This window comes from Sprattus sprattus (assembly GCF_963457725.1).
Source record: "Sprattus sprattus genome assembly, chromosome: 2".
NCBI lineage: Eukaryota > Metazoa > Chordata > Actinopteri > Clupeiformes > Clupeidae > Sprattus > Sprattus sprattus.
In genome coordinates, this window is record NC_137921.1 from 62,471,138 (window position 1) to 62,484,878 (window position 13,741).

At 40.5% G+C, this 13,741-nt stretch overlaps 3 protein-coding genes across 3 annotated transcripts; all 3 read right to left on the minus strand.

The window, feature by feature from the left end:
* Positions 1-968: 968 nt before the first annotated feature.
* ttll2 (tubulin tyrosine ligase-like family, member 2) lies at positions 969-2,750 on the minus strand (the record flags this gene model as incomplete). Its single annotated transcript, XM_080860715.1, has 1 exon — positions 969-2,750. One exon carries the CDS (start codon positions 2,748-2,750, stop codon positions 969-971), a length of 1,782 nt encoding a protein of 593 aa, XP_080716841.1.
* Positions 2,751-3,475: 725 nt separating this feature from the next.
* Positions 3,476-7,835, minus strand: LOC308382832 (protein unc-93 homolog A-like; the record flags this gene model as incomplete). Its single annotated transcript, XM_080860353.1, has 8 exons — positions 3,476-3,568; positions 4,084-4,187; positions 4,805-4,936; positions 5,501-5,636; positions 6,061-6,200; positions 6,335-6,564; positions 7,322-7,398; positions 7,749-7,835. The coding sequence occupies 8 exons, from the start codon at positions 7,833-7,835 to the stop codon at positions 3,476-3,478; spliced, it is 999 nt and encodes a 332-aa protein (XP_080716479.1).
* Positions 7,836-8,291: 456 nt separating this feature from the next.
* Positions 8,292-12,279, minus strand: LOC308382834 (protein unc-93 homolog A-like; the record flags this gene model as incomplete). Its single annotated transcript, XM_080860356.1, has 8 exons — positions 8,292-8,572; positions 8,778-8,909; positions 9,259-9,394; positions 9,665-9,876; positions 10,086-10,211; positions 10,485-10,714; positions 11,541-11,722; positions 12,193-12,279. The coding sequence occupies 8 exons, from the start codon at positions 12,277-12,279 to the stop codon at positions 8,292-8,294; spliced, it is 1,386 nt and encodes a 461-aa protein (XP_080716482.1).
* Between the last annotated feature and the right edge of the window lie 1,462 nt (positions 12,280-13,741).

The window sequence follows — 13,741 nt, forward strand, 5'->3', positions numbered from 1 at the left end:
CGTAGCAAACCCTCAACTTTTTTAATCTGTATACAAATCTTGAAATTAGGATTATGTTTCATGGTTGATATCTCTGTTCTACAGTTTTGCATGCACCATGTATATCAAAGAAATTCTGCGTTTCAAAACTCAATTAGTTCCACTCTATAACTACTTTAAAGGTCTGAATCAGTTATTATTCTGAAGTAAAGACATCTCCATGGGTGCTGCTGAATTTACTCTGCATCTCAACTGATTAATGTTCCTCTGAATAAGGGACATTTCCTTCATGTTCTAGAAGCTCTGTTGATCCAGACAACTGTTGTTTCTAGGGCACTGTGTAGGCTAAGCTCTGACAACACCATACAGCCTGTGTTAAAACAAGATACCAGCAGGTGTTACGTAATTAAAGGATTAACGGCTCAACATGTTGAAACATGCTAAAACGTGAATCGGATAATACTAGCCTCTTGCCAAAAATGCAGTGCTCAGAGAAGAGCGATCAGGGATTGCATCTACGAGCTGATGACAGCATTTTAAGACCATTCATCCTCCATTTTACAAGCATATGTCCATGAAGCAACATAGCTGTTTGCTAAATTGCAAGCAAAGTTGTTGTTATTTGTTGGGTAAAATTATAGCCTGATTGATTATTTATATCATTTTCGTGTTTGCTAAACTAGAACTTCTTCCACTGAAGCCACCAAATATATACTACTGCACAAGATAACTTATAATTCATGAAGTGGCATGCCTTTCCTACATGACAACACAGATACAGTATTCAGGAAGACTTTTGACCTTGTGACCTGACCTTACAGTTCTCTTGTTTCACAACCAAACACCAAGATAGAAAGAGCAAGCTGTGTGTTATTTATTGACCATTTAAAGAGCTGGGTCTCACTGTGTTGTCATTTCTGACCTGATGTGATGAGCATATTATTATGAATTGAAATGACAGATTAGTCAAGTTTTGAAGCAGCATTCACTCAGCGCAGGTCGGATCCTTGGCCCCCCCAGAACAGAGACTCATGATTGCTCTCTCCCCCTAAAGTGTTGTTGCTCTCCTCTTTCCTTAGTTTTCCTTTCTTACCACAGGAGGAGATGAGCTGACTGGTGAGTCTGTGAACTTCCTGTATGGCCATCTTGATGTTGAGCTTCTTCTGCGAGCTTTTCAAAGTTACCTCGTTAAAGGGAAACGTCAGAATGAAATCGCCCACACGGTTTGGGGGCACACTCTTCTTTTGAATTTCGTAAGCCGAGGGATATATAGGAGGTTTGTTCTTATGTCCATGAATTGATGGTAACTTCACAGGACTACCTGACTTTCGCTTTGAGTTTTCCTTCACCATGTCGGGAGTTGAAAAGCACGATCCATCTTCACTCTCTGACTCCAAATTAGATGCCTTTGAACAGTCAAAAGGCTCTGGCTTCCGTGAAAGAAGGGAACGTCTCTTCCTGCTGCAATAACGAGTCACTGGTTTAAAGCTCGATCCCAGGGTTAACTTAAGGGCAGAATTCAAGTTCTCATCTGAATGATGCCATGGCCACTGCGCTGTTCCACAGGACTCTGGTGATCCTCCCCTACTGCACAAGCAAGAATGACTCTGACATCGCTCATTGCAAGAAGGTTCATACAGCAGGAGCACCGGAGGGGTTTTGGCCTGCAGAATCTGACTTCCTAAATAGCAAGGGGTCTTATACTTTTGTCTCAAGTATCCACTCTGTCGAAGGCTGTCAGTCTCCTTGTAGTTCAAAAGGTCAATGAGGTCGTTGATGAGTCCTTTTTTTACAGTGACATCAGCAGAGCAATCCAGTGAAAGAGCAGGGCTGTAGTTGACTTCGAGCAACCAGGGTTTGAAGTGCTCATCGATCAGGACATCAAACCCAAACAGCTCTAAACAGTTGGGACTCGAGGGAATGGACGGGGCAATGGTAAGAAGAGTGAGAGTTACAATGTTGTTGATCTTTTGCCAAAGCAGTGGCTCATTAATTCCCAAGCTCTGCAAAAAGCAGCGGAATTTGCTAAGCGTCCACTTACAACCTTGTCCTATGTGTTCTTTATTTGTTGAGTAGAAAGGCCCGAATTTGTTAATGCTGGTGTTGGTAAGATGAGAGAAGAGGTTGTTCAGAGCACCAAGGTTGAATTTCTCTGTTGCAAAACGAACCAAGCCTTCCTGGTACATATAGACAGTGAGGGGACTAAAGCTCTTCACACAAACATATATCCGAAGGTCAAATTTATAGCCCGAGATCAAAAGTGGATTGCTAATATATCTCTGCACAATGACAGGGCAGTCATAAACTAAGTCTTTCATATCTTCAAAAATGAATATGCCTCTCCCTCTTGAAAGATCCACTGGCTTGCATATCCAGTAAGTGCCCTTACCACCATTTGCTAAACGGTGCGTTGAGTACTCCTCCAAAAATCTTACATAGTCATTAGGGAGATTGAAAGCGGTCGGACTGAAGTTGTAAAGTGCTGAGCCAAATGTGCCCCTCATCCTCCTCAAATTCCGTGCCAGCCAGTCCTTGCGGGTAATGCCCACTGTCTTTGGGTGGTGATTGAGCCTCTGCCAGGGCATGATGTTCTCATAGTCTGAGTTGCGGAAGGCAGATGAACGCCAGTAAAGGTTCCAATCTCCTTCATCCTGCCGTTGTTCTTCAAACTCCTCCCACCCTCTCTCCAAAAGCACCTCTCGCACAAGCTCAGGTGCTCCCTCGTGAAGGCGAAACACCAAAGGTTCAGTGCCACACACACCAGCAGCCATTTTAAGCTAAGGTGTTTAGTGTCTGATGCTGAAAAGAAACACCAGTAAAATATATTTTTAACAGTGTCAGTTTCAAATAGTTTAACGATGACAAGGCTTGGTGTAGCTATTCAAACAACTGGACTTATTCAAATATCTGGATGAGGTGTCACTGCAGACAAATGAAAAAACATTAGGCCCGAGTCATTTTTCAACTTGAGAGCCTTATAGGCCACTACCATGAACGTCTTCTCTTAGATGGCTGATATTTGAAATAGACTATGCCAAGGATATGATTTAAAAATTCCAGGAATTGCTAACATTTCATGTTTTTATTTTTTTCATTTAAGACGATGGTGGTCTTGAAGTGGCACACCACCAGTGGGATGCCGACCAAAATCCACCGGTGGACATATTTGCTATCTGGGCTAACAAATGGAAATGACAAACGCATTCAGTTTATCAGGCTAACGTTCTATTCAGTTCGATAAACTCAGTCACTGCCATTAAATGCGATGCCTCTGCATTTATATAGCGCTATTCTACTCATAGAGCACTCAAAGCGTTTTACAGATAAACGCCACAGACATCCATGACACACCGACCGCTACTATGATGCCAAAGTTCAGCCATAGAAGTTCATGAACTTGCTGACATATTGGCCATGAATAAATGACTGAACAAAAAAGTCACTGCATTACAAAAAAATAAAGATATTTCGCTAAAGATGCTTTTATCTAGGCTGCTTACCTGACAGGGCGCACACCCGCAACCTCGATCCGTCTGCCCTGCTGTCTCTCACTCTGTATCATCCATCCGCACTTGTCATATTTGTGTTGCTAAGATACCAGGGGCATCGCGCTCTTACGGAAATTAAGGGTCTGAATATTTGAAACTGTTCATTCTAAAGAACAGCATCGTGCGGCAGTGAACCGTGGTTAGCCTACTTGTGGCCTTTATGCAGCCATTGGATGACGGGAATTGTAAGATATTGGAAACGAAAAAGGCACAAAACAAAGCATGTTAGTAATTTTTGTTTTTGTTTTTTGTTTATTAAGTTAAAAAAAAAGCCTCCGTATTTTATAAGGCCAAGCACATGCAGTCAAAACACCAACGGAGGGCCTAAATAATGCTAATACCTAAATGTTTACGTTTAACGTACAATTACTTAAAAATAACCTACTTGAGAAGGAACCTACAGATTACTTTCTTTTGGCACTGCCTTATCACTTGAACTTTCTGTGTTAATTTCGAATCGTTGGCATTGGCTCTCAACGTATTCCACCAAAGCGTAGAACACAATTCCAAGTACGAGAACAACAATTAGTATGTATAACTTAATTTCCACACAAACGAAGTTACTGAGCGCAAAGGAAAATGCACAGCCCAGCGACTCCCACAGGCGGTAGTTGGCAAATGCTGCTCCTTTCTGGTCATTGAAGAGGACTCCATAAAGAGCTGATAAGAAATAACAAACCATAAACAATCCACCCAGCACACTTTCCTGGCGACTTGTCCATTATGTTCTAACTCTAACATACTACAAAACAGAACACATTAATGTACTTCTTAAACTATCCTTCAAAAATAATACTGATTTTAGTGGTAAAATAGATGCACATATTGAAGTTTTTAAAGCAACAAAGCACTTAAATGGATCCTAACAGGGTTCATTGACCCCTGAAAATGCTCTTCTTTTAAACCTGCATTTCCAAATATTTGATTATGGTATATTTTTTTTTACAAATGATACAATATTTCTGAATGTATAATATGCAGTGATCAAAATATGAAAATAATCGCTTGTGTTTTTTGTCTCTACTTTTACTTTTACTAACCTATACATAATGACTCTGTGTTAACACAACTGTATTGTTTGTATAAGCAAGACATACAAAACATTGCTCTAATCTTAAGCAGCGGTAGGGAGTTTTGGGCTAAAACTAGTTAGTTAACTACTTCAAAAGCATGCAAAAACTTAGCAAATACCTTGAGTTGGCACTGATTAAAAGCTTGCTAATGTACTAAGTGGTGTCTTTTGGTGATATAGCTGGCAATGTCTAATTACTACTTACCATTGGTTTGTGTCTGCCATATAGCATCAGCCATTCCCCAAAGCGAAGGGAACAAAAAGAAGGCCGGCATCTGGTTTGGATGAGGTCTCCATACGAGTAAACCCAGTATACAGGACAGGTTTGTCACTGCAGCTGTGGAATGGACATTGAGAATTGACTTTTCAAATGTTTTTCTCTTTCTGTTGACATCAGATCAGTGCAGCAAAACATGACTAGTTATGGAGTCTAGCCCTAACAAAAATGTTTAGAACAAACTGACTACATTTATGGCATGTCTCAGGAGTTTGTTACATCATATTATCCATCATAGACAGAATAGGACTAGCTATGTACAGCAAGTCTAATCCTAGCTCTATAAAAAACAGCACAAAGGAATTGGTTAGTTTTTTTCGGCGATGTTCAGAACTGATATACTAGTCAATATAGGTTACTCTTGCTCCTCAGTCACTAGTACCCTAAATGGCGTCACATACAGGATAGGCTACTTCATTGGTCTAATCATTTGTTATCTTGAAAGTATTGAAATGATTGAAAACTAATTTTCAAGACAATGACATAATTACGAGATCATGTGGAAAACAAAGTGAAACAACTCAATATCAAGTGAGAACGGGATCTACAAATTAGATGTAAATGATGGCAGCTTAGGGTTTCTGTAGTATAGATAATTATATAAGATAATTAATGTCTTCTTACCAAATGCAAACAGTGCCTTTCTGCCTGTGTATTGAGATAGCTTTCCAACTGCAAAGGCAGTTAATGAACTTGAGGCACCAAAGCAGATCATTACAAAGCCCACATAGTGTATTCCTAAGGCACAGGTTGCATACACCTAGGAAGAGGAAGTACTCAAAATGACATCAAGGAAATTCACTGACCATAATTTGTAACAGGTGCTTTAGATATTTAGTTTCAATTAAACCAAATTAGTTCAGAGTATATGTTTCTGTGGCCAACTCACACTGGTATAGTCTCCTGTTAGAAAACCCATTTCGAGACCAATGAATGTGGTAAGTGGAATGAGAAGGACTTGTCGATAGTCTTTCATCTGTTTGAATGTTGAAAAAAAGACACTACAAAATGACTTCTGCTCTGTGTCACAGTCTTCGTCTCCTTTCACATTATCCAGAAATGCAGCCATGATGAGCATTCCCAGGGTTCCAAACCCTGAAAAAGTACAATAATTATGCAATGCTGCATGTAAAATGAACCAAATGGTAAGAGTGGTCAACAGTTTCTTCAAGATAAGTTGATACCAAGATGGCCTCACCAAGATAGCAGCCCAAGAGAATGTTCAAAGGCTTTGCCCCAGGCCTCTCTGAGAGCACAGCCAGCCCACTGGAGTTGAGACAGCTACTGACTCCACAGAACAAGGGGGAACCCTGGGAGACATTTGCTGTGTGACAGATGAACAAGCTTAGTTTCCAACCAAAGAAAACCTCTACTCTATGTATCTGTTTTTTTTTATGCGCCATTTGCAAGATTATTTTTTCTGCTGAGTCATACATTTCACTGTGTAAGCTCTTTTACCTGTCTTTGAATCCAGACCCAGGATGAGGGAGGACATAAGGTTACCCCAAACATTGGATGACTGGTAGGCAAGAAACAGAATGCCAAAATATTGATTGATTACATCTTGGCTTTTCCTCTTGTCTATCTGTGCTTGCAGGTTGGCAGAGACAGTGATGTAGGTGCTCATAGCTGACCACAGTGGAGACGCTCCTAAGCCTATGATGGCGGACACTGTGATCAAGCTTGGCCTGAAAACAACAGACATTATCAGAAGAAAAGTACCCTCATACACACATCCATGCCACAACCCACATATGCCAACTGAACTTAAAGGTGCATTAAGGATTAATAGCTATTCGCTAAAGGTATGCTAGCAGCCAAAACTAACGAAATCTCTTGAAATGTGCTGACTTTGACATTATGACAAACTAATTACTCAACGACTGTCCTTACACAGTCAAACATCAATCATGTGCAACACAAGACTAAGCAAGACGGCAAATAAGCTACTTACTAGATCGGCAGAAGGTAATCAAAGTCAGGTCGGCGGGCATCGGCAGGCAAAACTACAGAAGGCAGTTATATGCCTATCGACCCTGCTATGCCATTGGCACGGACGCAATTCTCCATATTAAAAGTCATTGTATCGCCCCAATTTTTTTTAAGCTGTTATTTTAAGGTTAAACTGCTTATCCTAACCCTAATCCTGAAGCATAATTGTTTCATATTGTGCCTTTAAGTAGCTGCAATAACAAAATTAAATAAACAGATTTGTTTAAGATAATTGTATTGAAGGGGAAATTATACATATTGGTGTTCACACTTAGTGTCTAATCAAATATTAACTCTTTGGGAAAGATTTGTGAAGTAAGCAGATCGAGTTTGAGACTGTATAGGTACCATCCTGGGAAGAAGTTTCCAAGTGTGTAAATGACTGCGCATCCAATACAGGCAACAGAACTCCATTTGCATCCCAGATAGTTAATAAGTGTCGGTGCTACAAACATGGAGGACAGGATCATCATTGAGTACGCAACACTCACTGATGTCAAACCCATCCCTGCTTCTGCATTCAAACTACTCTGTGGAAAACATGGAAGCTGAGTTTAGGACCAGGCTCTTATTTTGCTTGAACTTTGCGCTTTTCCCATTCTTAAAAATTAGAACAATGAGGTAAAATGTACACCATATATAAGCATATGTATTCCAAGCCTTTACTTGTTTACTTGCTTAATTTACTGTGGTATAGCTGTTTATGAGGCTGAGAGCAAAGTAAAGTGTCTTAGGTTTTTTTAAAGTATTTTATTTCACAAATTCAATTATGTCAAAGAAATGCAAACACAACATTTACTTAGACTCAATAATACTTTGCAAGGTCAACAAACTCGACAGTTTTACTAGAACAACAAAAAAGGAAGCTATTCCATTTTACCTGTAAGCTTTGGAGGCTCCCTGTTGCTGTGAAAGCGAATGAGAATCCAACAGAAGCAACTATTACATTTTTCAAGTGTCTCCCCATGTTTTCTGTGTATAATTGAATTCTTCAAATTCTTTTACATTTGAATTCCAGTTCTTTTTTGAGGGAAAATATCGAAGAGAGTTCCGCCGGCCACCCACAATGGCATTGCTCTGCCTCATAACTGATAAAAGATTTACCACCAACTTCATATCATGATTTGTGAGTCAGCAATAGATAATCTTATTAATAAGTAACACCTCTGTCAAAGTGATTGAAGTGGAAAGGCAATAGTCTTGATTTGAGCAAAGTTCATTGTGTATGTCATGAGAAGTATATTTACAGGCGACATCTATATTCTGCCTTCTGTCAACAGTTTTAAATCTGATGTCACACAAACAACCCAAACTGTGTATCTGCAGACAATGCCAGAAGAAAAGTTTAATGACAGAGTAAGACTTTTTGTGTGCATAATCTCCTCTATTGTGACCTGTGCTGGCATGCTACAAGTTGCCAGAGTCAGACACTATCCAGCATATTCAAATCTACTGTATTTTTTTCATCTGACACCTTAGAGGTGACATCCTCCACTCCTGGTGTCGGATTTCTGTACTCCTGATACTCGACCACACAACACAGCGTTACAGACAACAGAAGGACTGCCAAAAGCATATACAGCTTGATGTCCACGCAAAGGAAAGAGCTACAGACGAATGCAATCACATAGCCCATGGACTCCCAGAGACGATAGTTGGCGAACGCTGCCTCCTTGTGGCCATGGAAGAGAACTCCATAAAGGGCTGAAAAATAATGCGGCATTGTCATTGAGTGGAAAGTTGTAAATACTTTGGTAGTTTGTATCTGGTAGGTTTTTTGTTTTTTGTACTGAAGTAGATTTAACTGTCAAATACAGAACTGTTTCTGTATTTGCGTCTTTATGTGTGTGTTTTTTGAATATTATAATTTTACTTTGTGGGTTTACACAAGAATCTCGTATGCACATACCATTAGTTTGTGTTTGCCACACGGCATCTGCCATTCCCCATAGAGCAGTGAGTACAAAGAATATGGGCAGCTCGTTTGGATGAGGCCTCCAGAGCAGAAGTACGAGGATGCAGGAGAATTGTGTGACTGCAGCTGTGGAGAAATGTGCAACTTCATTTATGTGCAGGTCAAGCTTCAGCAGTCAGCAAGAGGAAGGAGAATATAACAGATGGATTATGAACAGCCACATTTCATTGAGACAGTGGATGATTTGTATGCATATTTGTGCTGATGTGTTTTGCAGGTCAGACCATGTTTCAGAATGTGGCCCACTATCCACTTAAAACATTCATTTCATACCCACCTAGGGTCGCCCACACTTGCAGAAGTACCCACCCTTTGCTTCTCAGTGTGGTATTTCGAAGAACAGACACAGAGCTCAGAATCTGAATGTGTTTTAAGGAGCTTTAGACCTTTCTCTCTGCCTTTTCCCATGTCTTACCTAAGATGAAAAGTGTTACTCTTCCACTGTACTGCGACAGCCTACCAAACACGTAGGAGAACAAGGAACCGGTGACGCCAAAGCAGATCATGACATATCCAACAAAATGAATTCCTAAGGCACATGTTACATAATCCTGCAGAGACAAAAGGAATCATTGATATTCACATAACAGCACCAACCAGAATCTACAATCTGGGCAACGTTTCTCCTCTGTGAAAAGCACAGGGGTCAATGTTGAGATCATTTGAAGCCAGCATATTCCAGTTGATAAAAATTACACTTTTATGTATATTAAAATAAAAAAACTTGCAGTATTCTAGGTGTTTATATTTTTTTCACTGCATTTCTTAGAATAAGGTAGTTTGGCTCATGGCGCCTCTCGAGTCTGGTGTGTTATTTGCACCTTTGTGTAATCACCGTTAAGGAAACCAAGTTCCAGTCCAATGTATGATGTCACTGGTATGAGGAGAACTTGCCGCTTGTCTCTAAGTTGTCTAAATGTGGCCAAGAATGTGGAGCAAAATGGTTCCGTCTTGCTCTTGAGCTCTGGAACCTCTCCTTTGTCAATGTTATCCAGGAACACAGCGACCACCAACATCGCCAAAACACCCACACCTACAAGAACAACAGCATCTCAAGTTCTGTCGTGCTGGCTCCACTCAAGTCTGTCATCTGTTAAATTACTGTATTAAGTTAAATTTGAATGCTAAGTGAACAAAGAGGAAATACAACATGACTATATTATTTTCAAAACTAACACCATTTCTGTGCTTTATATAGTTCATATTTGGGTCCAGTTGTCCCGTCAGATGATGCTGGCCTACCTACGTAGCAGCCCAAGAGCGTGTGCACCAGTCTGTCCCCTGGTCTGGTGGAATTTACGGAAGTGGCATCAGGGATTCCACAGCTGTCCACTCCACAGAAGAGTAAATCACCATCAGTAATGTTCCCTGAGGAGAGGAGAAAGAACGTGTTGAATGGCCCCGTCGGTATGAACTCAAACCGCCAATGACACAACAAAAGTCTAATCACTCTGTCTTGCATCAAAAGGCTAGGTCTTAGCAAGCTATATGGGAATTTAGCTAATTTCTTCACCACATGAACAAACACACACCTTCATCCATACTGATAATCATAAATGGTTTCTTATTGAAATGGTAATCTAAAATAGAATTCCTGCTTTTAAAGTGAATGCTGCATGTACCACAATATGCTAATATCACCTGTTGTTGGTTCCTGTCCAAAAACCAGAGACGACAGGAGGTTTCCCCACACTGCGGAGGACTGGTAGAGGAGAAACAAAATCCCAAAGTACTGGTTGATCACATCCTGACTCTTCTTGCCTTCTTTGACTGCCTGCAGGCCTCCACTGATGGTGAGGTAGGTGCTGGTGGCCGACCACAGGGGAGACTCCCCTAACCCAACTATCACCGAGGTGGGCATCAGGGTTGCCCTGAAAAAGAGTTGACTGGTTTGCTATTCTGGTTTATGAATCACCTCAACATCTGACACAAGGGCTCAAATGTGGACACTGTGCAATGCAGTATTTCACACAGGAAATAGTTTGAGACTGCCAACTTAATAAAAAGACAATTACTTTGGAAGTAGATCATACATCCATGCAAAGCTTATTGCTACCAATAAGTGATCTTATCATGATGGATGTCATGTGTAACACCTTTTGTTCAAAGTTTATTAACCATGTTTAGCAATGTCTAATAGTCTTCAGTCATCAGATCCTTCAATGTTTTATAGTCCTAATGTGCCCTGTTGCAACATTTATGAACCCATCTTGATTGTTGCACTTGTTCCTTATCAATAATTAGCAGTTCTCAACTCATGGTAGTATAGTTTCCCTTCATCAAAGAAAAGAGGTAGATTTGATCCTGGTATGATGACCTGAAGGCTTAATTTCTGTACTAATTCGTCTCTTGAAAGGCAGGTGTTCCTATTATGCAAATAGATATTCATGACGGAGAGCCTTAATTAATGGAAGAAATCTGATGCTAGCAGTACATATGTATATCATCTGTAAATGCAAAGATAATGACTGCTCAATGAACCTGAACTTTTGCATATAGTTAACCCTTTGGGGGTATGTACAGTACATGCCTCACTTTAATATTAATTTTTTTTTTTAAATGTCATTGTCCTTCCCTATGCTTACTTTAGAGTAGTGAATGGTCACCTATGGAAGATACACAGACAGCACATATACCAAAATATGCACATGTGTTAATCTCAAATCACATTCTAGTCACATGAAATTATTAACCTACCAGCCGGGATAAAAATTCCCTACGGTGTAGATCACATTGCATCCCATGGAGGCAACGATGGTCCATTTGCATCCCAGATACCTTATGACGGTGGGGGTGATGAACATGGAGGACAGGATGATGGAGGAGAAGGTCACGCTGTTGGAGGCCAGACCCATGCCTTCATCAGCATTCAGACTGCTCTGTTTTAAAGAGGAGGCCATGACACTTCATTTAATTCTAACTGTGTCAACCCCTCACAAAAAAAAGCTTTGTTCCCTTAATTCAGTGAATGAATTGCATTTCATCACATGACGAATTGAATCTTGAATTGAGGCAAAAAACTGGACTTCACTACACAACAATTACTACTGCATACATAGTTTTACATAATTTCGCCACGTCTACAGGGAGTTTGTAGGTTGCACTGACATGTCTGTGGATATAAATGAGCCTTTATGTGTCTACTGATCTCCAGGAAATGGAGCTCTTCATACATATTACACCAGTCCAGTACACAATGAACAAAGATAAAGTAGCTGATAAAGGAGCTGAGATTAAGCTCAACCTGCTGTACAGAGTCTGGGACAAGAGGGTCACCATTCATTTAGTCTCCTTATCACTAATCGTGCCTGTTGCCATTTAAAGCCCAACATGTTAAATACAACCTTACCTGTAGATTGAGCAGGCTCCCAGTAGCAGTAAATAAGAGTAAAAATCCAAATGAAACCACCAAGACATTTTTTATATGTCGCCCCATTTTTATCACAATATCAGCCTGGCTCTCTGGTCAGCCGCCACAGATGTGAGCAAATTACTGCTGCTGTACTTTACTGCTTTGCCAAAAGGTGATACCTCATACCTCATCAGCGAACCTTTGTCCTCTCTGTCAAGATTAAAGGGAGAGTTTGTGATTCTAATGGAATCATTTTTTAGTGAATTGTTCCTCACTGCCCTCCAGCTGTCCATTCTGTGTGTGTGCTAAAAAGAACCCTCCAGTGTTCATACACAGCCCTGGCACTGTGAAGGGGAAACTGTGAGGCCTGTGAATGGCTCAGACCGACACATACATTATACCAGCAGATCAGCATCTTGCTTCAGGACTGTATCTTTAAAACAGGAGCCTGCTTCAGGACTGTATCTTTAAAACAGCAGCCTGCTTCAGGACTGTATCTTTAAAACAGGAGCCTGCTTCAGGACTATATCTTTAAAATTAATTTCACGTTTACATGTATGTTGCAAGCATCAGCAAATCTCAGCTCAGCTCTTCTTGTTTCAGTACTGAAGTGCAGGTCCTTACACCGCTGCATGTCAGTTGTGGTTTCTCCACATGCACAGATAATGGAAGACTGAGTCTAAGCAGGCGATTAATACATTTTACAACATGAAACACGAGAACAATTACAGCATGTTACCCAAATGTAAATAAAACGCTCAGTTGATCTTTATTCATGTCATCATCTTAAAAAAAGAACCTTGTGACATGAATTTGTGAATTTTGTGTTAGCCACACTAACACTGTACATGCAAATATTAGAAATGTATGGAAACCTTTTAAAAATAACTAGCAAAATGACAACCCCAATCACCAACAACTGCAATATAACTATTTACATTTAAAAAAAAATCCTTACACTATGATTGAACAAAAAGACTGTGGTTGACTTTATAGTGTTATCAGTTGGAGCAGCCTCCACAGGCCTGCTAATGTAAACCATGCTGTCCTAAGTACACTACCTGAGCTCTCTATTCAATCCCACTGCAGACCCCTGCACATTTCCTTTTCAGGGTTCTACACATTACCATTGTATAGCAGGGCCCATTAATATTCATCATCCGCACTCCCAAGGGGGTTATAGTGCATGTATCTTCTCCCATAGTCTGACAGCTGGCAGGGGCGCTGACTGGCGGGGAAAGGTGGTACTGATTCTAACGGCCCAGCCCAACGCAGCACGGCCCACGGCCCGCGGATGGCAATTCATAATATAATATTAATATTCTTGCCTTTTTTTAAAAAATGTCTCATTACAAAGTAATGGTAATTGGAAATTAACGTATCAAATTCACAACTGTCGATTTCCATAACGTTTTCGTTAGTTATTTAACATATTGTCATTTGCCCTTCCCCCTGAGCGCTTGCGAAATGGTTCGGCCGCAACGCGCGATGCGTTGAATCGAACAGCATCCGAAATGCGAGATGCTGGCACTGGCAGGCAGCAGGT